Below are 25155 nucleotides of genomic sequence, written 5' to 3' on the forward strand. Positions count from 1 at the left end.
TGACATATCAGAAAAGTATATTTACAAAACTATAAACAAAAATGGAAACACGCGTGACAAATCGGAGAAAAAAATAACAGTTTATTTATAAAAGTGATACAGTGCACTGGCTGTAGATGGTGGTAAGTCGTGCTCTGATGTCTCGGTACCACGGATGCATGCGGTAATTGACAATACCATATCGAAACAGTTCACACGTACGTCATTTTCGATTTGCAAAGGACAGCAGATCACCTTGACGGAGAGCGATCGCTGGTGGCAAGGATATTGAAATAAATTCTTTCGGAAGGGCCCTATATTCGAGAGTCTTTGCTTCATATTCACGTTCACCTGAATAAACATTATAAAGAAAGTTAACAGCAGAGCTATCAATACAGTATAAAAGCGGAAGCCTAGGAAAAGGTAAAATAATAGCCAGGTACAATTACGAAGTACAGGCAAATATATAAATATATCATGGAAACTGAGGTCAAGGAAAAACCCCCAGCGAATCAGTTATGTAAAACTTGAAGGCAGCTTCAGGAGAAGCCAGTTATCGTTTCCATGGAGACAAACACAAATGAAACAATTATAATTAATGCAGAAAGAGATTTGAAAAATGTAAAGCTAAACTTCAAAGAGAATGAAGTAATAGCCCAAAACAAAGAAACAAGCAATGCAGCACAGGAGCCAAATGATGAACAAACAGATAAGCCAAATCGTACCCAAGATGAGGTAAACATAAACAATGGAGAAATTATCTCAAAATAGATTAGATAACAAAGCAATTGTTTCTAAACAAATAGACAGATTCAAACAAACAGACGCTTTCAAACAAGCATTCAATCATACAAGAAGTGATATCTAAAAATGAGTAAGAGGTGGTTTCGAAAAGGAAAAAGATTAACCTCTGTGCCAGACGAAGCAGATTACTCAGCAGAAGAAGAAAACGAGTCAAAAACAAGCTTATCTTCAATCGAAGAAGACGAAGAAGCTGAAAAGGAACAGTCAAACACACCGTTCGCAATAGGAGAATCGTCAGCTGAAAATTCAACTTTGCTGTACACTCCTGAGTCAACAAAGACATCGTTCCAACATCCATCCTCAAAAAGGGATCACAGAAAGAAGGCTTTCAAAGTACCAATAACCATAAAAACAGTTATGGACAGCAGCCAGACAGAAAACAAGTTAAATGGTCTCAAAGAAGATGAATATTATCTATTTCCAAGAGGGGACGACGGTGACAAGATTGACTCAATCCAGCAAGTTGCCGAAAGCAAACACAGTCCGAACGTTGAAAAACATGTCAAACCAATCGGTACTGGAAGTGAATCGGAAGGACTCGTGGCAGCATTCGAGAAAATGATGGCTGACCAAAGGCAGAAGCAAACGCAACCAATCGACCATCGTCCACACCTCAGCACCAGAATAGCTGATCTGCCATGCTTTGGTGACAAGAAGCTCACCATAAAACAATTCTTCAACAAATATGAGAGGTATGCTCTTTTGAATGAATGGACAGAGCTGCAAAAGGCTCTAATTTTGCCAAATTGTCTGGTGAAGAGAGCACTGACCTTCTACAACACCATTCCTCTGGAAATCCAGAAGGACTACAAACAATGTAAAGAGCGTATAACAAATCAATTCTGTTCGCCAGAAGATATTGCGAAGCACCGTGCTATCCTATACACGCAGCGACAGGGAAGTGAAGATCTTGAAAGTTTCTTGGAGAGACTCGAGCTATCGTTTGAAGAGCTCGGAACACCTGACACCACAAAGATAGACATTCTCACCGCAAATCTTAGGCCAGAACTTGCCTACCGTCTTCAGATGAAGCAGCCAAAAACGTACAACGATGCTGTACGTTTCATTCAGCTCAAGAATGCACTTGAACGACCGAACCAGCAGGATGACGAATTAAAGGACATGGTACGCCAGCTGTTAATGAACAATGGAAGAAGTATTTCCCATTCCAAGGTCATGGACAACAATGACTTCGATCCAGTGGCAATGACAAGACAGATCGAACAGCTAAAGAAGATCACCAAAAATGTCAAATCATCACTAAATTCAATAACGAAAGACCGCAGCAACGGCAAGACTTGCACCTTCTGCAAAAGAAATGGACATGTAGAGGCAGAATGTCGCACCAAACGATACAGGAATATCACATGCCATACGTGCGGAAAAAATGGACACATTTCAAAATTTTGTCGGTCCAAGAATCAATACCAGGAGGATACTACAAAGTGACTAGGCCTTCCAATGCTTGAAGTTTCTGTTGGAAGTTTAAACATAAATTTTTTTGATTGACAGTGGATCATTGGTCTCTATCATCAGTGTTAATATGATGAAAAAACTTAAAAGGAGTATTGATGGAAAATCGAAAATCACTTTGATGAGTGCATCGGGCACGACACTTCTTACGAAAGGATTCATATACCTGGAACTTGGAATCGGACGTAACATTTTAATAAGTCACAAGTTTCTGGTCCTTGAAAACATTGCTACTGAAGCAATATTGGGCATTGATTTCTTGAGCGATCACGGCATTACGGTAAACTTCCATCAGCGCAAACTAACTATTAACGCGCAAGGACATACGAAAGAAATAAATTTCGACATTGTTTCCCATGAAACAAACGATGAAACGTTACACATTTTACCGGGGGAAAGCAAGCAATTCCATGCAGACTTTAATGGATCCCACAAAAGCAACTTGACGACTCTTGCTAAGGAAATTAGCATAAAAGTGTTCACTTCCATGGGGAAGAATCCAGTGTCAGCCAATAACGCTATCTTTGTAATTACAAATGTTTCAGATGAAAGATTGAATTCAAAGCCTCCGCACCAGTTGGGTATGCAGAAGAAGACAGCAGTGATACCAGTCTACCACCGCACAATGAAATCAAGCCGACCTTGGTGCCAAAGTCAAGCTGCTTAACCGACGTTCAAGAGAGGCAGATCACAGACCTCGTCGAGGAATTCAGTGGCTTATTTCCAGATTCTTCGCAGCCACTTGGCTCAACAGACAGAATCGAGCACAAGATAGAATTATTGGACCCAACTCCCATCCGACAACAACCATACCGTGTTGGACCCTTCAAAAGGAAAGAGATCGAGAATCAAGTTCAGGATTTGCTGCGTAAAGGCATCATACGGGAAAGCAATTCAGAATTCAGCAGCCCAATTGTTTTGGTTGGAAAAGCCGGAGGAGGTTGGAGAATGTGTGTTGATTATCGAAAAGATCAATGCAGCATCCAAGAAATTCGCTTATCCTATCCCGAACACGTCCGATATTTTAGCAGCCTTGCATGGAGTAAAGTTCTTCTCGACAATGGATCTGATGTCTGGATTTCATCAAGTGAAAATGGAAGAATCGTCCATACCGTTAACCGCCTTCAGCTGTCACGTTGGCCTTTTCGAATATGTCAGGATGCCATTTGGTTTGCAAGGAGCATCGGGTACGTTCGAGAAGCTGCTGGAGGATGTGCTGAAAAAGGTCAGAGGACGTTGCGTTCTCATATTTATTGATGATATTGTGGTTTTCAGTAAAACATTTGAGGAGCATCTTGGGCACTTGCGAGAAGTTTTCGAGCTCTTACAAAACGCAGGTTTGACAGCCAAAAGCTCCAAATGTCATTTTGGAAAAGATTCGCTAAAATTCCTTGGTCACATAGTATGCAGAGAAGGAATTTTGCCTGCGCCAACCAACCTGGTGCCATTGCAAAACAAGACGCCTCCCTCAAACAAAAAAGAGTTGCAATCCGTACTAGGACTCATCGCGTATTATCGACGATTCATCAAAGATCATTCCAAGATAACAAAGCCGATGTATGATATGTTGCGGCAAGATGTACAATTCCAATGGAGAACAGACCTTCAAGATAGGTATGAGATGCTGATCGTAACACTCCTACATCCTCCACTTTTGGCCTATCCAGACTTCACCAAGGAATTCAACCTGAACACAGAGACGCGTCAGGTACAGCAATCGGCCACGTGCTTACACAGATTGGCCAAGATGGAAAAGAAACACCCAATTTTCTATGGTGGTAGAAAATTAAACAAAGCAGAATGCAACTACACGGTCACCGAAAAGGAATGCTTAGCAATGTTGCATGCAATCAAAACACACTATTTCGTCCTGGAAGGTAACAAATTCACTGTTCACACCGACCACCAAGCATTGGTTCACCTTTTCAATGTAAAGGACTTAACATCAAAACTGGCTAGATGGTACTTGTATCTTCAACAATTCAGCTTCCAAATCATTTACAAGCCAGGGTTGAAGAACAGAGATGCAGATGGAGTATCAAGACTACCCCAAGCAGTCAACGTGATCTTGAGAGTTACTGAAGATGCTGAAGCAGAAGATTGGTTGAAGCAATTGGAGGAGGAGGAAGAATTCAAGAATCGCGAAAGCAATGACAAATTATTCTTGGATGACAATGGTTTCCTGCACAAAATAACCAATCGAAATGGCCAAGCAGAAAGACGACTATGTGTTCCAAAGAGCAATCGCGACCAGTTAATACATGAAGCTCACGCTACCCCATTTGCAGGACATCTGAATTCAGAAATCGTATACCAGAAGCTGAAAGCAGCTTACTATTGGCCAGAAATGTTTGAAAGGCATAATCAAGAGGTCAAGGAATGTGAGAAATGTGCGATCTACAAAGGAAGAAAGAAAATATCTGATTGTACCCCTGGAAGCTACAGCACCCTGGAGAGACATTTCCTGTGACGTCCTTGGACCTTACGTGGAAACGCACGCTGGTAACAGATACATTGTCTCATTCGTTGATCGTTTTAGTGGATGGCCCGAGTGTTTTGCAGTGCCAACTACTGAAACCCCCATAATCGCATCACTTCTGGTCAACGAAGTCATCGCAAGATTTTCAACTCCGACAACAATCTTGTCGGACTGTGGAACAAACTTTGTCAGCAAACCTAATGAAAGAAGTTGCAGATTACTCGGAATAAAGAAACTACAGACAGCACCATACTCACCGAAATCTAATGGTCAAAGTCGAAAGATTCAACAAAGTGATCGCAGATTCATTATCTACGCTGATAGACACGAACCAAAGAAATTGGGATGTAAGACTTCCACTGGTGTTGTGTCGCGTATCGGTCCTCCGTCAACAAAACAAGGAAAAGTTTCGCCATTTGAAATTCTCTTCGGAAGGATCGCTCACCAACCAACCGAGTTACTATTACGAGAGATGTGGAGAACCACCAAACTCCCAACCAATACCTGCATCACCTCAAGAATAAACTGAAAAAATTTTGCATCAGCAAGTGAAAACAAACTTAGCGGACAGCAGGAATATTCACGCTTGCGATCAGTAAAAAGAACCAATAAACACAGTATTGGAGATGAAGTATACATCACAATACAGAGGAGAGAACCAAAAACTTGTCAAGAAGCTAGCTCCAAAATGGGAAGGTCCGTACACAGTTTTCAAAGAGAATCATCCCCTGTATCAAGTAAAAAAGAGAGGAAAAGATACTCCAGCTCGTGTTCACTACGACCGCATGAAGCCTTGGAAGAAGCTGGAGGAAGAGCAAAACACAAAGACGAGACAAACCCAAAATGGAGTGGCAAGCGACAAACTCCTAGAATCAGAAAATGACATAGAAAAAGCAAGAGAAGCCGAAATTCAACACGATCATGAGGAACAACTACCAGAAGACTACTACTTGGTGGAGAAATTGATTCAAACATAAAAGGACAAAAAGGGAAACCAATTCCTGGTGAAATGGCTAAACTACGAAAAAGAAGAAAATTCTTGGGAACCTGAAGAGAATATTCCTAAAGAGATAATTGAACAATACTGGAAGAACCTTAAAACAAAATGAATTTAATTACCTTATATGGAAAACACCATCAATCGTAAATTATTAATGATAATATGAATGATAAAATGTTGCATCTATTCACATGCATTTGAATGGCAGCCATCCTGAAATGAAAAAGAATAGAAAATTGTACAAACGAATTCTTCATAACAGAAACTTATGCAGAAGGCACAAACATTAAAAAAAGGATTAAAACAAAAATGCAGAAGTTTTTAATCTTCATCACTTTTGGCATTGCTGTCGTGAATGCCGAAACAAACATTACAAACAAAACGACAATAAAGGACAATCACAATGAACAGTTACGAACAATAGCAACCGAAGATGTTTCACCGAAACTGAAGTTGTTCGACTGTAAACAAAGCAAAATATTAGGAGTATATGCACCTCAAACAATCGACTCCTGTGACAACCTGAACAACGACGCCACTGAAGTGAACGTGAAGGACCACAAGATATTCAAGTTCCAACCCAAAACCACTCACTTCTTCACTTACATATGCAGGGCAATCGAAGTAAAGGAAAATTGCAACGGAAAGTCAAGAGTGAAGAATGGGAACGCCAGAAACTGGAAAAGTAGCACGTATCTACCAGTGAATCCAATACAGTGCGACCAATGGATCCGGCAAGCAATCTTCGGAGATACAAACAATGTGGATAGTCTTTCCCGTATAAATTTCAAAGTTATGGCTCGACATACAGAGTGCGCACACATTATCCTCCGGTGGTCAGGAGGAAAAACGTAAAGGTATTGGTATCCTGACACTTGTCCCGTTGGCAAGATATTGTGGCACTATTTCTACGAATTTGAATTCAAACAGCGTACATCACGGGCAGTGACTCGAAATTACAAATGAGTTATTTTGCAAACACGAGTTGTGGAAACATGAACACTGAATCAGACTTTGGAACTGTAATAAAGCTAGAGGCCGGGAAAAGAACCCAAAAAACCTGGTATCAAGTATGTTCCGCCAATGCCAGCAGCTTATTGTACACCAGTATATAACAATACGGAAGACACAACAACACTTATTCTCTACTATCAGCTCAAGCATGATAATCACGATTTTCAATTGATGAAAGTATTACCTGTTCTACAAGCAGAAAACTTCATATCGATTCCTGAGCTAGGACTGGCCGACACGTTTCAGCAGCATACGAGTGGAGAGAAGACAAACTTGCACAGAAGACGTTCTATAAAAGTGAACATTTCTCCATAAAGCACCTACTGGAACCATACATCATCCAAATTGACAATGGTTTTGTGGTGACATCGAAAGAATTGCCACCTGAAACGAAGATACATTCGCTAACTAAAGTAAGGAAATTTGGCACGAAAGCCAGCACCACTTCGACACTTCCAATAGTACAAGGACATATTGTTAATGCACTCATCAATCACAAACATCACCTTTTAGAAGAGATGCGAAGAACATGCAATCTTCAAGCTGGTCAAAACAAACTTTACCATTGGATAACTAATCATTTCCCCTCTGCAGCAAATGAATGGATCCGTAGTGGTCAAAACGTCATTGTTAAACCAATGGGAGACGCAATCATGTTGAAAGAGTGTATGGAAATCAAGGAAGCAGTCGAAATCTGGTGGTCAAGACAGTTAATAACACTTGTTACTTACATTTTCCCATCCGCAGAATCTCGAATGGGAGTGGAACTGAAGACAGAAGGACAGTGTTATAATGGCACACATTCTCAGGATTCGCCATCTCAAATCTTGGTGCTCTCGACAAGGCAAGTGGTGAATGAAGCCCAACAATCTCATGCGCGAGACGCGATGCTCTATTCGTGGTGATAAACGAACAATCCTTCAGAATGCAGGAATGGCACAATCCGAAAGACACAATCCCTATTGAAATCTCTGGAGGATTTTCAGTCACAAGATGTCATCCAAGACATCATGGGATCACGGGATATCTACTAGAAGAAAAAGTTCCATCTTCCACCATAACCATATCCGAAATCATGTCTCGAGTCTACGGAGCCGTCAGTGAATTAGGAAATCACAGAAGAAGTGGCAAGGATGAAAGCAAATCAAGAAACACCCCACAAGCCAGACATCTTAACAGCTATCACGTACGGACTTGGAAACTCCTATCAGAATCTCCCAGCCAGTCATATCTGCCCTCGTAGGGATTAACAGACACTGTAAAGGCTGTGGGCGGAGCGGAAGTGAACTAATCCATGCAGTCGGAGACGCAGGAAGCGAATTAATTGACAGTGCTGCTGAAGGCATTGCCAAAATCTTAACAAATGGGTCATGATGGACTCATAATCGTCGTGGACTCATCTTACTCTTCTTTGTTCAAGTTAGAATTGAGCGCAAGCAAAAGGAGTACTGGAAATAATGTTGAAATGTCGAACATAACTACCCCCGCAAATCACGACATCAAATGGATTTGGTACTAAGGGACTAATCCAAGAGTATGTTCGAAAAGAAGTCGAGAGATACATATCAAGTATGCCAGGAACGAGCAGAATGCTACTGAAAGAAGAAAAGGAAAAACAATCAAAGCAAATTCCAAAAGATCAGCCACCAGAGCTTCCACCTCGAAGTCTGAATCCAGAAGAGGCAACAAGGCGAAAACAGGAAGAAAATTTAGCAAACCATGTTTCAGCAGTAAAGCACATCATCAATGGAAGCACCAATGACGGGATGTTGGTGATGGCAACAGCATTGTTGGGGAACATGCCAATCAAACTGGAAGCTCTAATCGATACAGGCAGCCCTATATCCTTTATCAAAAAGGAAATGTGGGACCAATGCAACGTGGAACCATTCATGATGACAGATGACACGAGAGACTTTGGTACAGTGAAGTCATAACTGGATCCACAGTGAGATAGTAGGGTCGACTACCTCCCACTGGCCAGGAGTCAAAGTTGGCTCCATGAAGTGTATGGTCAAGCAACGTGGAATTCAACCTAGTGCTTGGTCTAGATTTCTTGAAGAGATCAAAGCAGTTGTGACCTGCCGAATGAGAACATCCAGACGAAGAAAGGAATGGCACGGGTGAACCCTTCAAAGTTCAAGCATCCCAAGTTGTTCGTTAAAGGTCCATTCGTATATAACAAGTCAATCAGAAGCTAATGATCGGACTCTTATCACTATGGCTCGTAACTGTAGCAGCCATGACATGCGAATAGCCATGACGACCACAAACGAGACTCCAACTACGACAGTCACAAAGGAGACTAGCTATGGCATGCAGCCAATTGAAGACCATCGATATGAATTCTACCAGTACTCAACGGGCATCACCACATCGGAGAAGATCCGGAAGAGTAATTGCGTCAAACACTCAAGCAATTTCTATCATGGAAGTCAACATACGATATACTACCGAAAAACTTCAACTTTGGTGAAGTATTAAAAGTTACCTGGACTTCAGAACCAAACATCAGTACCAGAACATCCATCAATGTCGTCATCGAATCTATAAAAAAGAATCCGTAGAGAACGACACCACGTGGCAAGCGAACATATAGAACTCTAAATTTTAAAAGATTCCAAATACCGAAATATAACAAAATTTGCACTTACCGTTAGATGAAATCGCGCTTCAGTGAAATCGGCAATTGGTGATACGCATCGAATGTCTTAACACTTTGGGAATGAAATAATCATCAACCACACAAAGCATTACACAAACAGTAGTGTGATTGTTTACTCGTTGGGTTGGTGAACAAGTTCTCCCAAAACCAACATGAAGGCATCAGTCTTCAACACGGCGAATTAACCTATCGTATACATGTCTTTCAATATGAACTCAGACTCCCACTTCATCTCTTTTCTTTTTACATTTTCATACATAAGTAGTATTTATTTTATCAAGAAGTAGGATTTCAAAAAAATAAAAACAAAACAAACAAAAGATTGTAGCATTTTATTTTAATGAATTTTTCATACTTAAAAACAAACAAAAGATGTAGTATTTTATTTTGATTAGGATTTTTTACCAAAAAACAAACAAAAGATTGTAGCATTTTATTTTTAATTAGAAATTTTTTTTATTTTCACATTGCGGAGAATCGCTTCGTTTAGGAAAGGGTTGTCAGGCAGCTATATGAAATACGGCCCACCTTCGGCATTATGCTGAAGGTTATTCTTTGTATCTAGCCGCAACTATTTAATTTAGGAGGAGGAATTTTAATATGGAACTAGACATTATGAACTTAGGACATTGTAGTAAAAATCTATAAAAAGCACATTCTATTGCTCTCTATTTAATTCTGAACCCCCAGGACAGTTTTGTTAGCTTCGGCTAACACAACCTTAGTTGAATTTTTACCACATTTTTCTCTTTTTCGACGAACGAAAGAATAGACGATATCTGCTTAACGAAATTCTCCCCGAATGATTACCCATGATGCATTGCGCAAAAAAATTCAGTAAGTCAATATTTTCCGTGAATTTTTTTGCGCAATCATGGGTAATCATCCGGGGAGAATTCGGAAAGCCGATATCGTCTATTTGACCAGTTCTGATCGTTTTAAAATGATAGTACACTCATTTTGTTTTATAAGCATAACGTTTATAAGCATACTGAAGCTCAAATTTCCAGAAAAATTAAGCATATGCTAAGCATACCTTGACGCTCAGCCAAAGAAATTTTTAGAATCATAATTTCCAAAACTTCCGAAAATAACAGAAGAAAGAATCATATATCATATATCATATGGTAAACATTCGAAAACAATAGAATGTCTTCATATCTCTCAGATTAAGAGAGCGAAAAAAACTTTACCCCCCCCCCCCTTCATAATTATTTTACCAAGCATAGGGTTAAGCATAGTCGAGGCTCAAAATTGAGTTTTACTTAAGCATAGTGAGCTTCAGCCGAAATTTACCGTATGCTTACAAAACAAAATGAGTGTATCGTTTTAAATCCGCTTTGACGCGCAATATATTTCACTTCAATTTCAAATTATGAAAACTCTCCAAAGATTCATCAAAATACATCGAAATAAAAAGAACCGAACCGGAAAGCGGGTGGGTGTAGATTGTCAAGCATACATATACTACCTGCGGTTTTGTAGAGGTCTGCGTTTGATTTAGTAATAAAAAAAGGAGTAAGTATGCGCGTCAATGTCGTTGTTTATTTATCGTGTAAGCCAACCTTTAGTTTCGAACTTTCGAACGTTTTCTAAAATAGAACGTCAGAACATTCGAATCTTGAAACACGCGAGAGCAAATTATGTTTCAAATTATTCTTATGGGTGCTTGCTTCGTGTCTGCTTCTTCTGCTTAAGATGGTTATGTTTTCTCAGTTTGTTGCAGTGTTGTAGCTTGCTTTCAATTATTGAATTATTCAGGTAGGTAAGATAGATAAGATACTGCTTTACTTTAAGTTTTCTTAATTAAACAAACTTAACTTTTTTCTAACATACATTACTTTTTTCGAAACGTACAAGTTTTATTTATTGACTTATTCTTTCTTGGCTTCTAAATCTTATTTAGTTAAAGTTATATTTCCAAGAATGTTTTTTTCTAAATGATAAAAGATGTTTCAGTTAACATAAGCTCACATAAATAACATAAATAACACAGAAATATCCCAACAAGGTTGAATTTCTGTCTGGTGTTCTGGTTGTGATGATTAGACTGTTACGTTCAGAATCTATTACATGTTTTTTTTATAAGCATTGCACTTATAAGCATATCTAGGCTCAGATATGGGGAAAAATTAAGCATATGGCAAGCAGCATTGCTTGAGCCTACAAAAAATATTTTTTTAATAAAAATAATTTTTTTTTTTGCTGGAATTTCACGGATTTTCAGTATTTCCCTAAATTTATGATTTAGATTTAAGCATCCCCTCAAGCATTCTTCAGCCTTGTTAAGCTTTCGACCTAAGCATCTCTGAGCCTGTTTTCGGATTTTGGTATGCTTATAAAATAAAACATGTAGTCTCCTCTTCTGTTTTATTAAAGTGTTTCTCCTGAAAGAATTTGCAGTTAGTTGGTTGGTCTCCTCCCTGGCTGTATAAAACACCCCAGTCTCACAACCTCGTTAGAACTTCTATAGTCCTATAGTCCAGTGCAGTGGGGGGGATGCAATCAAATCAATCCTAATGTTGATAGAATTTCTATTGCTCAAATTTTCCTCCGTTGAATTGTTGAATTTCTAATTGGAATATTTTGGGATGGGATGTAATCAAAGTCAATTTTCCAGTGATCCGTTTTGTGACAGGGGTGTTTGATTTTTTTTTATAAAAAGGACTATACCACAAGCGACTTAATGGGATTAACAAATTGAAAAACAGATACAGGTGCTTGTCGCCTGTGCTTGTTGCCTTTACATCTCATCTTAAAGAAAGAAAATGGAGAAAGAAAGTATTGTCGTTCACTCTCGATTCTTTTTTTTCTTAAGTCAGAAGAGCTATCATCCAATAAACAAAGGAATACTTCACTAAAGGAAAGGTACTTACTTACTTACACTATATTTGGTTGTTGGGCTTCTTTTGGCTTAGCGTGCTCGCACCCCGCGGGGCGTTTTTCTTTCAAACAAAAGTGTAATACAATATTCTTTTCTACCCCTTACTTGATTGTTTGCCATCGATCCATCGATCCTGAGGCTATCCTACAGGCCTATGGGCCGGCCAATCTACCAATCTACCAAGCACACATAAAATTCCGAACCCGAACCCTAACCCTAACCCTAGTTCCCATCCTCCCTTACTTGGGGGACGTGATTACCCATCCCATTTCAAACCTGACTACCCCTCCCCCTCCCCCTGCAAAGGAAACCACAAGTCTTTATCATTCCTTCGCAGCCTGGCTGAAAAGCAAAGCCATCCTCGGTATCGCTTCTCGGCCTAATGGCTAAGATCAAGTGTAGTATCTGTTCTTATCAGTTTAATATCTGATACGCCTTCCATAGTGTTGGCTCATATATTAATCTGATTTTTGGCTTCGGGTCAAGGGAGCGAGGTTTACCTCACCCTGACCACGGGTTGCCTCGGCGTTGCACTACAGTCGAGCGCGGCCCCATTTTTTATAAAATTGAATTCACTACTACTTAAACTTTCCTCCACAGTCCTGGTGGTTATGTCTTCATGCGCGAGCGATGCGTGCGCATTTTGTTATTTGACCCGGCCGGATGAGCCCCCTATCCTTCATCCCTTCCTTGGATGCGATTTGCATTTCTGATTTCTTTAGACCACAAGGAAAGTTATACCAAGGGACACCTAGGCTGAAACGAATCGCATTCAACTCATACTTACCTGACGGGGAAGTAAAGCCTGATCAAGGAGGGGTTTCTTCCAGAGTGAGGCCCTCGCATTGCACTTCGCTTGGGCTGACCTCTGCGATTGCTACAAGTGTAGTAACTCGACCGTACAATTTCTGGTAGTGGGGGCCTGCGTCCGCGCTCGCCCCCTTCTTTTAAAAAAAATTGAATCAAAAAAAAAAAAATTCTCCACTGATGGGGCTCGAACTCAGGTCTTGTCTGTTCGACCCCTTGCCCTGCCTTCTTGCCCCACCCATCAAAAAATTATTTATCCCTCCTCGCCTCGAACTCAGAAGTGATGATTAGACCCCTTTCATGAAAGTATTCGACCCCAGATAGAAAAGAAATCATGAAAAGCCTACGACACCGGGAGTTCCCAGGCGGTCCCCCATCCAAGTACTATCCCGGCCCGACGATGCTTAACTTCCGTGATCGGACGAGAACGGGTGTTTTCATCGTGGTATGGACGTAGACATTAGGTAGGGTATCTCTGGGGGTCTGATCACTTGCAGGGGATAGGATGACAGTAGGAGAGAGTATAACGTTCTCTAGGGTATATTTTGAAGCTAGGGTTAGGGTTTTGTTTGAAACCAGAGGTTCAAAAAAATATAGACAAGTATGGAATGTTTTAAGAGTTTGTGGTCTTAAAAAAGACCGTTTTTTGGGGTTCCAACTCAGAAGAGAGACTTAGTTCTTCTTGGCTGATTCTTTGTTCTTCTTGGGAAGCAAGAGAGCGTTGATGTTTGGCAAGACACCACCATTGGCAATGGTGACTCCACTCAAGAGCTTGTTCAATTCTTCGTCGTTTCGGACGGCCAATTGGAGATGTCTTGGGATGATTCTTTGTTTCTTGTTGTCACGGGCAGCGTTACCAGCCAACTCCAAGATTTCAGCAGACAAGTATTCCAAAACAGCAGCCAAGTAAACTGGAGCTCCGGATCCAATTCGAGAAGCATAGTGTCCTTTTCTCAAGAACGGTGGACTCTGCCAACTGGAAATTGTAATCCAGCTCTGAATGATCTGGTCTTTGACTTTGTCTTGGCTTTTCCTCCTTTTCCATCCACGTCCAGACTGATGATTTTCGATAAGTATTCACGTACGAGAGACACTTTCGAAGCAAAAATTGTAGTTGAATTACTTCCCACAGAAAAAGCTTATTTTTTTACGTTCAGAAAAAGGGATATAAACGCTCTTTTCTAAACCAATCAGATTGCGCCATTAAACAATAGTGAAACCGGCTCGACCAATCACAGCGCGTAATCGCATTTTTGGATTCCGTAGAATCCCTTTTTTTTATTGAAATGTTTTTTATTTTGATTTGTCTCAAAACACTGATTAGCATTTTTGCAAAGCAGTAGTTCTACGCAAAATTCATCATGTCTGACGCACCAAAAGGAGGAAAACAAGCCCCAAAAGTGGCCAAGAAAGGAGAGAAGAGAGCTGGAAAGAAAGGAGGCAAAATTGGAGGAACTGGCGACAAGAAACGCAAGAGAAAGAGACGTGAATCTTACAACCATCTACATCTACAACGTCTTGAAACAAGTCCACCCGATGTTGAGCTTCATCCAAAGCCATGGAGTATCATGAACTCTTTCGTCAACGATATCTTCGAGAGAATCGCATCCGAAGCTTCACGATTGGCTCTTCAAAACAAGAAATCCACCATCTCATCTCGTGAGATCCAAACTGCTGTTCGTCTCTTGCTTCCAGGAGAGTTGGCCAAGCACGCCGTCTCAGAAGGAACCAAAGCCGTCACCAAATACACCAGCAGCAATAGATTTCTCCCCTGTTGGAACCCCAAAACGGTCTTTTTTAAGACCACAAATCTTTTAAAAAACAACCTATACTTGTCTATAATTTTGTCTCCCATCCTGCCTGCCTGAGTTTGAAAACTTTCATGAAAAAAGTTTAACGTCAAATAATTTCTTTCTGAGGAAAATATATTGAATTTTGGCTTGAAAAAATCTAACGTCAAATATTGTAGACTACAAATCCATGAGAAATTTCTCTGACTATTGAAAAGTCATGAAGAAAATTTGTTTAACGTCAAATATTTTTCGAAAAATGCAAGTCTTTGAAAAGAAAAGAATCCCTTGTAATATGGCTAGGAAAATTTCAATTCTAAGATTTTTGGAAGGGTTATAATTTTTTTGTTTGGAGGGGTAGATAGGGAAAGGGTCAGGGTATGCTATGAATTAAAATTCAAAGCTTGAGATATACAAAGTAAGATTTGTTTTTTATGAGATGTGTGGCTATAAAAATAGCCGATTTGTTGAGTCCAAGTCAAACTTCTTAACCTCCGAATCCGTAGAGAGTACGTCCTTGTCGTTTCAAGGCGTAGACGACGTCCATGGCGGTGACAGTCTTCCTTTTGGCGTGCTCGGTGTAAGTGACAGCATCACGGATGACATTTTCCAAGAAAACTTTCAAGACACCACGGGTCTCTTCGTAGATCAAACCAGAGATACGTTTGACACCACCTCGACGAGCAAGACGACGGATGGCTGGTTTGGTGATACCTTGGATGTTGTCACGTAAGATCTTTCTGTGACGTTTGGCACCTCCTTTGCCCAATCCTTTTCCTCCTTTTCCTCTACCAGTCATTATTGCGATGTACGTTCAGTAAGCTGAATACAGAAACTGTTTGAATTTGCACTTCCAAAATTCTATTTTCTACCAAATCAGAAAATTTCGAAGTACGGATGTATGTGGAAACACCTATTTCGACCAATCAGAATCGAGATTACTCAAATCAAAAAAACAAAGTTGCAAAAAAGTTTGAAGTTTGGCGGTTTTTCGCAAATATCTCAAGAACTGCAAAAGCTATCAAAAAGATCTTTGGCAGAAAGATTTCAGGGCAGATGAGACGTCTTTTAAAGAAAAAATCATGAAAAAAGATTTAAAATTGGCTGAGATATAAGCTTTTTCCCGTCGCCAACAAACACGGATTTTGTTGATTTTCAAAAAGGGATATAAACGCTGTTTTTTAAACCAATCAGATTTCACTTTCATCGACCAATCAGATTACGCGATTTCGATGTAAACATTCTGAAAACCGGGAAGCCTTTAAAAAAATTCATTCAAATTTGATTTTTGCTAGAGAATTCAAGCAAATCAAGCACTTCTACTAGAAAAATGGCTAGAACAAAGCAAACTGCTCGTAAATCAACTGGAGGCAAAGCCCCACGAAAACAATTGGCTACCAAAGCTGCAAGAAAGAGTGCACCAGCCACCGGTGGAGTCAAGAAACCACACAGATACAGACCAGGAACCGTCGCTCTCCGTGAGATCAGAAGATACCAAAAATCCACTGAATTGCTCATCCGAAAGTTACCTTTCCAACGTTTGGTCCGTGAAATCGCTCAAGACTTCAAGACTGACTTGCGTTTCCAAAGCTCCGCCGTCTCTGCTCTCCAAGAAGCATCTGAAGCTTACCTCGTCGGACTCTTCGAAGACACCAACTTGTGTGCCATCCATGCTAAACGTGTCACCATCATGCCAAAAGACATCCAATTGGCCCGAAGAATCCGTGGAGAACGTGCTTAGATCTTTCCTGATTGTGGACCAAAAAACGGCTATTTTTATAGCCACACATCTCCTAAAAAACAAATCTTACTGTGTATATCATGAATCCCCAAATATGACATACTCCCCTCCTGAGACTCAAAAAAATCCCAGAAAATTCAAATGAATAGGCCTCTGAGTAGGATGGAAAAATTATAGCAAAATTAGAAATCCCAAAGTAGGCAACAACATGGCCTTGTAAAAAAAAATTAAAAAGTTCGAGAATTTTTTTTGGGAAACTTTTCTATCTAGGGTTAGGGTTGAAGGGAATATAGTCAAGTATAAATTGTTTTTTAAAAGATTTGTGGCTATAAAAATAGCCGTTTTGAAGTTCCAAAGCAAGTAGGGTGCAATTTATTTCTTGGTTGTCCTCTTCTTTGGGGTTTTCTTGGCTGGTTTCTTTGCTGCTGGCTTCTTGGCTGCAGGTTTCTTGGTGGCTTTCTTGGCTGCTGGTTTTTTAGCAGCAGAAGCTGGCTTCTTTTTGGCAGCGGTCTTCTTCTTGGGTGTAGATTTGGCTTTCTTGGCAGCAGGCTTCTTCTTTGGGGTGGTTTTCTTGGTGGTCTTTTTAGCAGCTGGTTTCTTAGCGGCGGGCTTCTTCTTGGGAGCAGCCTTCTTCTTTGGCTCGGTCTTCTTTACAACTTTGAAAGATCCTGATGCACCGGTTCCTTTGGGTTGAGACAAGACACCGCTGATAACACCTCTCTTCAGAGCCATCTTGAGGTGGACAGAAGCATTGTCTCCGACTTTGTAGTTGGCTTGGATGTACTTGAGGATGGCTTGTCTTGAAGATCCACTTCTTTCTTTCAAAGCGACGATTGCAGCAGACACCATGTCGATGTATTTTGGATGCTCAGCTGGCTTTTTTGGTGCAGCTTTCTTCTTTTGTGCTTCAGACATGATTGCAATGAATTTCAAGTTTGAACGTAAAAAATTTCAGTAGTTCAGACACTTCTAACTTTTTCGTAGACTGATTCTCGATTTTCAGTTTTTTTCTATTAGAATGGAATTTTTTTCCGATTTCGGACGCGAAAGTAAGCAATTTTTCAAAAATGCATTTATATCCCTTTTTATAAATCGTGTTTGTTGGTGACGGGCAAAGTGTAAAATAAGGGCTTTCCCGAAAAGGTATAACAAAATAAAAAAACTGTTCTGGACGGGGAAATAGTTAGGCTAGGTTGGGTGAAAATTTGAAAGCAATCGGTCGAGTAGGAAAAAAGTTATTAAAGAAAAAAAGAGGAAATTTCATTGATTTTTCGAAGAAATTTCGTCTTGAAAAGCAAATAACTCTGCGAAAAAAATAGCTACGGACTTGATTCTTTTTGTTAAAGTTGCTCCAAGGCCTCTGCTTTTCGGCACCATAAGCAGTTTTTCGGTGACATTATTTTTGGTTGAGGAAATCGGGTGCGCGGCAACATGGGAAAACACGGCAAAATTTTATGTTTTGAGGGGTTGTTGTGGATGTCAGAACTTGGGCTAACACTAACCCTGAGCCCAAGAAAGGGGTGTGGAGCCTTTGGAATGAAGTAAACCTTCCCTAAGAGTAGGAAAGAAAATAAGAAAATATTTTTGGGAGAGGAAAAAAAAATTTTTCTCCAATTCTTAGGTCAGGCAGGGTAGGCGAATGTTCTCTAGGCTCTTGTTTTTGGGCTGGTTGAAAATTTTTTATGAACATGAAAAAGTGAACTGAGCAGGGAAAATAGGGAACCCTTCTAGCCAGCAACTCGCTCCCGTTTGAAAAATAAAGTCAAAATAGACAAAAATTGGTTAGGGTTAGGGTTAGGGTTAGGGTTAGGGTTAGGGTTAGGGTTAGGGTTAGGGTTAGGGTTTATGTCCAAGCTTTGAAATTTTTTCTATTCTCACTTACTTAATAGATTGTTTGCCATGGATCGATCGATCCTGAGTGGATGCAGGCGTATGGGCCGGGCATCCACATAAAATTCCGAACCCGAACCCTAACCCTAACCCTAGTTCCCATCCTCCCTTACTTGGGGGACGTGATTACCCATCCCATTTCAAACCTGACTACCCCTCCCCCTCCCCCTGCAAAGGAAACCACAAGTCTTTATCATTCCTTCGCAGCCTGGCTGAAAAGCAAAGCCATCCTCGGTATCGCTTCTCGGCCTAATGGCTAAGATCAAGTGTAGTATCTGTTCTTATCAGTTTAATATCTGATACGCCTTCCATAGTGTTGGCTCATATATTAATCTGATTTTTGGCTTCGGGTCAAGGGAGCGAGGTTTACCTCACCCTGACCACGGGTTGCCTCGGCGTTGCACTACAGTCGAGCGCGGCCCATTTTTTATAAAAATTGAATTCACTACTACTTAAAACTTCCTCCACAGTCCTGGTGGTTATGTCTTCATGCGCGAGCGATGCGTGCGCATTTTGTTATTTGACCCGGCCGGATGAGCCCCCTATCCTTCATCCTTCCTTGGATGCGATTTGCATTTCTGATTTCTTTAGACCACAAGGAAAGTTATACCAAGGGACACCTAGGCTGAAACGAATCGCATTCAAACTCATACTTACCTGACGGGGAAGTAAAGCCTGATCAAGGAGGGGTTTCTTCCAGAGTGAGGCCCTCGCATTGCACTTCGCTTGGGCTGACCTCTGCGATTGCTACAAGTGTAGTAACTCGACCGTACAATTTCTGGTAGTGGGGGCCTGCGTCCGCGCTCGCCCCCTTCTTTTAAAAAAAATTGAATCAAAAAAAAAAAAATTCTCCACTGATGGGGCTCGAACTCAGGTCTTGTCTGTTCGACCCCTTGCCCTGCCTTCTTGCCCCACCCATCAAAAAATTATTTATCCCTCCTCGCCTCGAACTCAGAAGTGATGATTAGACCCCTTTCATGAAAGTATTCGACCCCAGATAGAAAAGAAATCATGAAAAGTCTACGACACCGGGAGTTCCCAGGCGGTCCCCCATCCAAGTACTATCCCGGCCCGACGATGCTTAACTTCCGTGATCGGACGAGAACGGGTGTTTTCATCGTGGTATGGACGTAGACATTAGGTAGGGTATCTCTGGGGGTCTGATCACTTGCAGGGGATAGGATGACAGTAGTAGAGAGTATAACGTTCTCTAGGGTTATATTTTGAAGCTAGGGTTAGGGTTGTGTTTGAAACCAGAGGTTCAAAAAAATATAGACAAGTATGGAATGTTTTTTAAGAGATTTGTGGTCTTAAAAAAGACCGTTTTTGGGGTTCCAACATCAGAAGAGAGACTTAGTTCTTCTTGGCTGATTCTTTGTTCTTCTTGGGAAGCAAGAGAGCGTTGATGTTTGGCAAGACACCACCATTGGCAATGGTGACTCCACTCAAGAGCTTGTTCAATTCTTCGTCGTTTCGGACGGCCAATTGGAGATGTCTTGGGATGATTCTTTGTTTCTTGTTGTCACGGGCAGCGTTACCAGCCAACTCCAAGATTTCAGCAGACAAGTATTCCAAAACAGCAGCCAAGTAAACTGGAGCTCCGGATCCAATTCGAGAAGCATAGTGTCCTTTTCTCAAGAATCGGTGGACTCTGCCAACTGGAAATTGTAATCCAGCTCTGAATGATCTGGTCTTTGACTTTGTCTTGGCTTTTCCTCCTTTTCCACGTCCAGACATGATGATTTTCGATAAAGTATTCACGTACGAAGAGACACTTTCGAAGCAAAAATTGTAGTTGAATTACTTCCCACAGAAAAAGCTTATTTTTTTACGTTCAGAAAAAGGGATATAAACGCTCTTTTCTAAACCAATCAGATTGCGCCATTAAAACAATAGTGAAACCGGCTCGACCAATCACAGCGCGTAATCGCATTTTTGGATTCCGTAGAATCCCTTTTTTTTATTGAAATGTTTTTTATTTTGATTTGTCTCAAAACACTGATTAGCATTTTTGCAAAGCAGTAGTTCTACGCAAAATTCATCATGTCTGACGCACCAGCAAAAGGAGGAAAACAAGCCCCAAAAGTGGCCAAGAAAGGAGAGAAGAGAGCTGGAAAGAAAGGAGGCAAAATTGGAGGAACTGGCGACAAGAAACGCAAGAGAAAGAGACGTGAATCTTACACCATCTACATCTACAACGTCTTGAAACAAGTCCACCCCGATGTTGGAGCTTCATCCAAAGCCATGAGCATCATGAACTCTTTCGTCAACGATATCTTCGAGAGAATCGCATCCGAAGCTTCACGATTGGCTCTTCAAAACAAGAAATCCACCATCTCATCTCGTGAGATCCAAACTGCTGTTCGTCTCTTGCTTCCAGGAGAGTTGGCCAAGCACGCCGTCTCAGAAGGAACCAAAGCCGTCACCAAATACACCAGCAGCAAATAGATTTCTCCCCTTGTTGGAACCCCCAAAACGGTCTTTTTTAAGACCACAAATCTTTTAAAAAACAACCTATACTTGTCTATAATTTTGTCTCCCTTCCTGCCTGCCTGCCTGAGTTTGAGTTTGAAAATTTTCATTAAAATAGTTTAACGTCAAATAATTTCTTTCTGAGGAAAGGATTGAACCTATTTTTGGCTGGAAAAAAAATCTAACGTCAAATATTGTAGACTACAAATCCATGAGAAATTTCTCTGACTATTGAAAAGTCATGAAGAAAATTCTGTTTAACGTCAAATAATTTTCGAAAAATTTTTGAACGAACGTCAGATAATTTTTCTAAGAAAAGAATCCCTTGTGTTATGGGTAGGAAAATTTCAATTCTAAGATTTTTGGGAGGGTTATAATTTTTTTGTTTGGAGGGGTAGATAGGGAAAGGGTCAGGGTATGCTATGAATTAAAATTCAAAGCTTGAGATATACAAAGTAAGATTTGTTTTTTATGAGATGTGTGGCTATAAAAATAGCCGTTTTGTTGAGTCCAAGTCAAACTTCTTAACCTCCGAATCCGTAGAGAGTACGTCCTTGTCGTTTCAAGGCGTAGACGACGTCCATGGCGGTGACAGTCTTCCTTTTGGCGTGCTCGGTGTAAGTGACAGCATCACGGATGACATTTTCCAAGAAAACTTTCAAGACACCACGGGTCTCTTCGTAGATCAAACCAGAGATACGTTTGACACCACCTCGACGAGCAAGACGACGGATGGCTGGTTTGGTGATACCTTGGATGTTGTCACGTAAGATCTTTCTGTGACGTTTGGCACCTCCTTTGCCCAATCCTTTTCCTCCTTTTCCTCTACCAGTCATTTTTGCGATGTACGTTCAGTAAGCTGAGTACAGAAACTGTTTGAAATTTTGAATTTTTCCAAAATTCTATTTTCTACCAAATCAGAAAATTTCGAAGTACGGATGTATGTGGAAACACCTATTTCGACCAATCAGAATCGAGATTACTCAAATCAAAAAAACAAAGTTGCAAAAAAGTTTGAAGTTTGGCGGTTTTTCGCGAATATCTCAGAAACTACAAAAGCTATCAAAAAGATCTTTGGCAGAAAGATTTCAGGGCAGATGAGACGTCTTTTAAAGAAAAAAATCATGAAAAAAGATTTAAAATTGGCTGAGATATAAGCTTTTTCCCGTCGCCAACAAACACGGATTTTGTTGATTTTCAAAAAGGGATATAAACGCTGTTTTTTAAACCAATCAGATTTCACTTTCATCGACCAATCAGATTACGCGATTTCGATGTAAACATTCTGAAAACCGGGAAGCCTTAAAAAAATTCATTCAAATTTGATTTTTGCTAGAGAATTCAAGCAAATCAAGCACTTCTACTAGAAAAATGGCTAGAACTAAGCAAACTGCTCGTAAATCAACTGGAGGCAAAGCCCCACGAAAACAATTGGCTACCAAAGCTGCAAGAAAGAGTGCACCAGCCACCGGTGGAGTCAAGAAACCACACAGATACAGACCAGGAACCGTCGCTCTCCGTGAGATCAGAAGATACCAAAAATCCACTGAATTGCTCATCCGAAAGTTACCTTTCCAACGTTTGGTCCGTGAAATCGCTCAAGACTTCAAGACTGACTTACGTTTCCAAAGCTCCGCCGTCTCTGCTCTCCAAGAAGCATCTGAAGCCTACCTCGTCGGACTCTTCGAAGACACCAACTTGTGTGCCATCCATGCTAAACGTGTCACCATCATGCCAAAAGACATCCAATTGGCCCGAAGAATCCGTGGAGAACGTGCTTAGATCTTTCCTGATCGTGGACCAAAAAACCGGCTATTTTTATAGCCACACATCTCCTAAAAAACAAATCTTACTGTGTATATCATGAATCCCCCAAATATGACATAACTCCCCTCCCTGAGACTCAAAAAAAATCCCAGAAAATTCAAATGAATAGGCCTCTGAGTAGGATGGAAAAATTCAAAAATTATAGCAAAATTAGAAATCCCAAAGTAGGCAACAATATGGCCTTGCCTTGTAAAAAAAAATTAAAAAGTTCGAGAATTTCTTTTGGGAAATTTTTCTATCTAGGGTTAGGGTTGAAGGGAATATAGTCAAGTATAAATTGTTTTTTAAAAGATTTGTGGCTATAAAAATAGCCGTTTTGAAGTTCCAAAGCAAGTAGGGTGCAATTTATTTCTTGGTTGTCCTCTTCTTTGGGGTTTTCTTGGCTGGTTTCTTTGCTGCTGGCTTCTTGGCTGCAGGTTTCTTGGTGGCTTTCTTGGCTGCTGGTTTTTTAGCAGCAGAAGCTGGCTTCTTTTTGGCAGCGGTCTTCTTCTTGGGTGTAGATTTGGCTTTCTTGGCAGCAGGCTTCTTCTTTGGGGTGGTTTTCTTGGTGGTCTTTTTAGCAGCTGGTTTCTTAGCGGCGGGCTTCTTCTTGGGAGCAGCCTTCTTCTTTGGCTCGGTCTTCTTTACAACTTTGAAAGATCCTGATGCACCGGTTCCTTTGGGTTGAGACAAGACACCGCTGATAACACCTCTCTTCAGAGCCATCTTGAGGTGGACAGAAGCATTGTCTCCGACTTTGTAGTTGGCTTGGATGTACTTGAGGATGGCTTGTCTTGAAGATCCACTTCTTTCTTTCAAAGCGACGATTGCAGCAGACACCATGTCGATGTATTTTGGATGCTCAGCTGGCTTTTTTGGTGCAGCTTTCTTCTTTTGTGCTTCAGACATGATTGCAATGAATTTCAAGTTTGAACGTAAAAAATTTCAGTAGTTCAGACACTTCTAACTTTTTCGTAGACTGATTCTCGATTTTCAGTTTTTTTCTATTAGAATGGAATTTTTTCCGATTTCGGACGCGAAAGTAAGCAATTTTCAAAAATGCATTTATATCCCTTTTTATAAATCGTGTTTGTTGGTGACGGGCAAAGTGTAAAATAAGGGCTTTCCCGAAAAGGTATAACAAAATAAAAAACTGTTCTGGACGGGGAAATAGTTAGGCTAGGTTGGGTGAAAATTTGAAAGCAATCGGTCGAGTAGAAAAAAAGTTATTAAAGAAAAAAGAGGAAATTTCATTGATTTTTCGAAGAAATTTCGTCTTGAAAAGCAAATAACTCTGCGAAAAAAATAGCTACGGACTTGATTCTTTTTGTTAAAGTTGCTCCAAGGCCTCTGCTTTTCGGCACCATAAGCAGTTTTTCGGTGACATTATTTTTGGTTGAGGAAATCGGGTGCGCGGCAACATGGGAAAACACGGCAAAATTTTATGTTTTGAGGGGTTGTTGTGGATGTCAGAACTTGGGCTAACACTAACCCTGAGCCCAAGAAAGGGGTGTGGAGCCTTTGGAATGAAGTAAACCTTCCCTAAGAGTAGGAAAGAAAATAAGAAAATATTTTTGGGAGAGGAAAAAAAAAATTTTTTCTCCAATTCTTAGGTCAGGCAGGGTAGGCGAATGTTCTCTAGGCTCTTGTTTTTGGGCTGGTTGAAAATTTTTTATGAACATGAAAAAGTGAACTGAGCAGGGAAAATAGGGAACCCTTCTAGCCAGCAACTCGCTCCCGTTTGAAAAATAAAGTCAAAATAGACAAAAATTGGTTAGGGTTAGGGTTAGGGTTAGGGTTAGGGTTAGGGTTAGGGTTAGGGTTTATGTCCAAGCTTTGAAATTTTTTCTATTCTCACTTACTTTATTGATTGTTTCCCATCGATCGATCGATCGATCCTGAGTGGATACAGGCCTATGGGCCGGCCAATCTACCGGTAGGAAGCAGGAAGCACACCGAAAATTCCGAACCCTAACCCTAACCCTAGTTCCCATCCTCCTTGCTTGGGGGACGTGATTACCCATCCCATTTCAAATCTGACTACCCCCTCCCCCTCCCCTGCAAAGGAAACCACAAGTCTTTATCATTCCTTCCCAGCTTGGCTGAAAACCAAAGCCATCCTCGGTATCGCTTCTCGGCCTAATGGCTAAGATCAAGTGTAGTATCTGTTCTTAGTTGTTAAGCAAAGAGACTGTCCGTAACCCGGCTATTGGTTATTCCAATTTAAAAGCCCGATTGGAGAGCCGAGACTCGATCGTCCAAGAAGAAGATTCTCCAAAAACAAAATTTCACCAAACTTGCACCACAATGAAGTTGCATGCGCTATCCGTATACGTTTCGTCAGAAATCAG

At 40.7% G+C, this 25155-nt stretch overlaps 7 protein-coding genes, 1 long non-coding RNA gene, 6 other non-coding genes and 3 pseudogenes across 14 annotated transcripts; 9 read left to right on the top strand and 8 right to left on the bottom strand.

Moving 5' to 3' along the window:
- Nucleotides 1–9440, bottom strand: LOC136799735 (uncharacterized). Its single transcript, XR_010845561.1, has 4 exons — nucleotides 9404–9440; nucleotides 9241–9296; nucleotides 5855–5948; nucleotides 1–330 (listed from the first exon to the last, which is right to left on the bottom strand). It is a non-coding gene; the product is annotated as an uncharacterized lncRNA (long non-coding RNA).
- Nucleotides 9441–12664: 3224 nt separating this feature from the next.
- On the top strand, nucleotides 12665–12857 carry LOC136799865 (U2 spliceosomal RNA). Its single transcript, XR_010845589.1, has one exon. It is a non-coding gene; the product is annotated as a U2 spliceosomal RNA (small nuclear RNA).
- Nucleotides 12858–13077: 220 nt separating this feature from the next.
- LOC136799894 (U1 spliceosomal RNA) lies at nucleotides 13078–13241 on the top strand. Its single transcript, XR_010845610.1, has one exon. It is a non-coding gene; the product is annotated as a U1 spliceosomal RNA (small nuclear RNA).
- Nucleotides 13242–13445: 204 nt separating this feature from the next.
- On the bottom strand, nucleotides 13446–13564 carry LOC136799877 (5S ribosomal RNA). Its single transcript, XR_010845595.1, has one exon. It is a non-coding gene; the product is annotated as a 5S ribosomal RNA (ribosomal RNA).
- Nucleotides 13565–13771: 207 nt separating this feature from the next.
- On the bottom strand, nucleotides 13772–14356 carry LOC136799820 (histone H2A-like; annotated as a pseudogene).
- Nucleotides 14249–14973, top strand: LOC136799821 (histone H2B, gonadal-like; annotated as a pseudogene).
- Nucleotides 14974–15337: 364 nt separating this feature from the next.
- Nucleotides 15338–15729, bottom strand: LOC136799739 (histone H4). The gene has a single exon (XM_067056452.1). The coding sequence runs from the start codon at nucleotides 15692–15694 to the stop codon at nucleotides 15383–15385; it is 312 nt and encodes a 103-aa protein (XP_066912553.1). The 5' UTR covers nucleotides 15695–15729; the 3' UTR covers nucleotides 15338–15382.
- Nucleotides 15730–16149: 420 nt separating this feature from the next.
- LOC136799737 (histone H3) lies at nucleotides 16150–16682 on the top strand. The gene has a single exon (XM_067056450.1). The coding sequence runs from the start codon at nucleotides 16226–16228 to the stop codon at nucleotides 16634–16636; it is 411 nt and encodes a 136-aa protein (XP_066912551.1). The 5' UTR covers nucleotides 16150–16225; the 3' UTR covers nucleotides 16637–16682.
- Nucleotides 16683–16957: 275 nt separating this feature from the next.
- Nucleotides 16958–17637, bottom strand: LOC136799736 (histone H1-delta-like). Its single transcript, XM_067056449.1, has one exon. The coding sequence runs from the start codon at nucleotides 17549–17551 to the stop codon at nucleotides 17009–17011; it is 543 nt and encodes a 180-aa protein (XP_066912550.1). The 5' UTR covers nucleotides 17552–17637; the 3' UTR covers nucleotides 16958–17008.
- A 1125-nt stretch (nucleotides 17638–18762) lies between these two features.
- LOC136799841 (U2 spliceosomal RNA) lies at nucleotides 18763–18955 on the top strand. Its single transcript, XR_010845566.1, has one exon. It is a non-coding gene; the product is annotated as a U2 spliceosomal RNA (small nuclear RNA).
- Nucleotides 18956–19175: 220 nt separating this feature from the next.
- LOC136799895 (U1 spliceosomal RNA) lies at nucleotides 19176–19339 on the top strand. Its single transcript, XR_010845611.1, has one exon. It is a non-coding gene; the product is annotated as a U1 spliceosomal RNA (small nuclear RNA).
- A 204-nt stretch (nucleotides 19340–19543) lies between these two features.
- LOC136799839 (5S ribosomal RNA) lies at nucleotides 19544–19662 on the bottom strand. The gene has a single exon (XR_010845565.1). It is a non-coding gene; the product is annotated as a 5S ribosomal RNA (ribosomal RNA).
- Nucleotides 19663–19827: 165 nt separating this feature from the next.
- LOC136799822 (histone H2A-like) lies at nucleotides 19828–21852 on the bottom strand. Its single transcript, XM_067056527.1, has 2 exons — nucleotides 21528–21852; nucleotides 19828–20313 (listed from the first exon to the last, which is right to left on the bottom strand). The coding sequence occupies exons 1-2, from the start codon at nucleotides 21832–21834 to the stop codon at nucleotides 19880–19882; spliced, it is 741 nt and encodes a 246-aa protein (XP_066912628.1). The 5' UTR covers nucleotides 21835–21852; the 3' UTR covers nucleotides 19828–19879.
- LOC136799738 (histone H2B, gonadal-like) lies at nucleotides 20503–20992 on the top strand. The gene has a single exon (XM_067056451.1). It carries the CDS (start codon nucleotides 20570–20572, stop codon nucleotides 20972–20974), a length of 405 nt encoding a protein of 134 aa, XP_066912552.1. The 5' UTR covers nucleotides 20503–20569; the 3' UTR covers nucleotides 20975–20992.
- A 467-nt stretch (nucleotides 21853–22319) lies between the features above and the next one.
- LOC136799714 (histone H3) lies at nucleotides 22320–22965 on the top strand. The gene has a single exon (XM_067056427.1). The coding sequence runs from the start codon at nucleotides 22370–22372 to the stop codon at nucleotides 22778–22780; it is 411 nt and encodes a 136-aa protein (XP_066912528.1). The 5' UTR covers nucleotides 22320–22369; the 3' UTR covers nucleotides 22781–22965.
- Nucleotides 22966–23119: 154 nt separating this feature from the next.
- LOC136799740 (histone H1-delta-like) lies at nucleotides 23120–23798 on the bottom strand. The gene has a single exon (XM_067056453.1). It carries the CDS (start codon nucleotides 23711–23713, stop codon nucleotides 23171–23173), a length of 543 nt encoding a protein of 180 aa, XP_066912554.1. The 5' UTR covers nucleotides 23714–23798; the 3' UTR covers nucleotides 23120–23170.
- A 1132-nt stretch (nucleotides 23799–24930) lies between these two features.
- Nucleotides 24931–25059, top strand: LOC136799870 (U2 spliceosomal RNA; annotated as a pseudogene).
- Nucleotides 25060–25155: the final 96 nt, after the last annotated feature.

This window comes from Clytia hemisphaerica, unplaced genomic scaffold (assembly GCF_902728285.1).
Source record: "Clytia hemisphaerica strain Z4C2 unplaced genomic scaffold, Clytia hemisphaerica genome assembly, whole genome shotgun sequence".
Taxonomy (NCBI): Eukaryota; Metazoa; Cnidaria; class Hydrozoa; order Leptothecata; family Clytiidae; genus Clytia; species Clytia hemisphaerica.

What these genes read in the sequence shown, in the direction of transcription:
- LOC136799736 (XM_067056449.1), bottom strand. Translation starts at nt 17,551, where the DNA reads ATGTCTGAAGCACAAAAGAAGAAAGCTGCACCAAAAAAGCCAGCTGAG.
- LOC136799738 (XM_067056451.1), top strand. Translation starts at nt 20,570, where the DNA reads ATGTCTGACGCACCAGCAAAAGGAGGAAAACAAGCCCCAAAAGTGGCC.
- LOC136799737 (XM_067056450.1), top strand. Translation starts at nt 16,226, where the DNA reads ATGGCTAGAACAAAGCAAACTGCTCGTAAATCAACTGGAGGCAAAGCC.
- LOC136799740 (XM_067056453.1), bottom strand. Translation starts at nt 23,713, where the DNA reads ATGTCTGAAGCACAAAAGAAGAAAGCTGCACCAAAAAAGCCAGCTGAG.
- LOC136799714 (XM_067056427.1), top strand. Translation starts at nt 22,370, where the DNA reads ATGGCTAGAACTAAGCAAACTGCTCGTAAATCAACTGGAGGCAAAGCC.
- LOC136799739 (XM_067056452.1), bottom strand. Translation starts at nt 15,694, where the DNA reads ATGACTGGTAGAGGAAAAGGAGGAAAAGGATTGGGCAAAGGAGGTGCC.
- LOC136799822 (XM_067056527.1), bottom strand. Translation starts at nt 21,834, where the DNA reads ATGACTGGTAGAGGAAAAGGAGGAAAAGGATTGGGCAAAGGAGGTGCC. An exon ending in TACTCTCTACGGATTCGGAG is followed by an intron (nt 20,314 to 21,527) that starts GTTAAGAAGTTT and finishes TCAACTACAATT; the next exon opens with TTTGCTTCGAAAGTGTCTCT.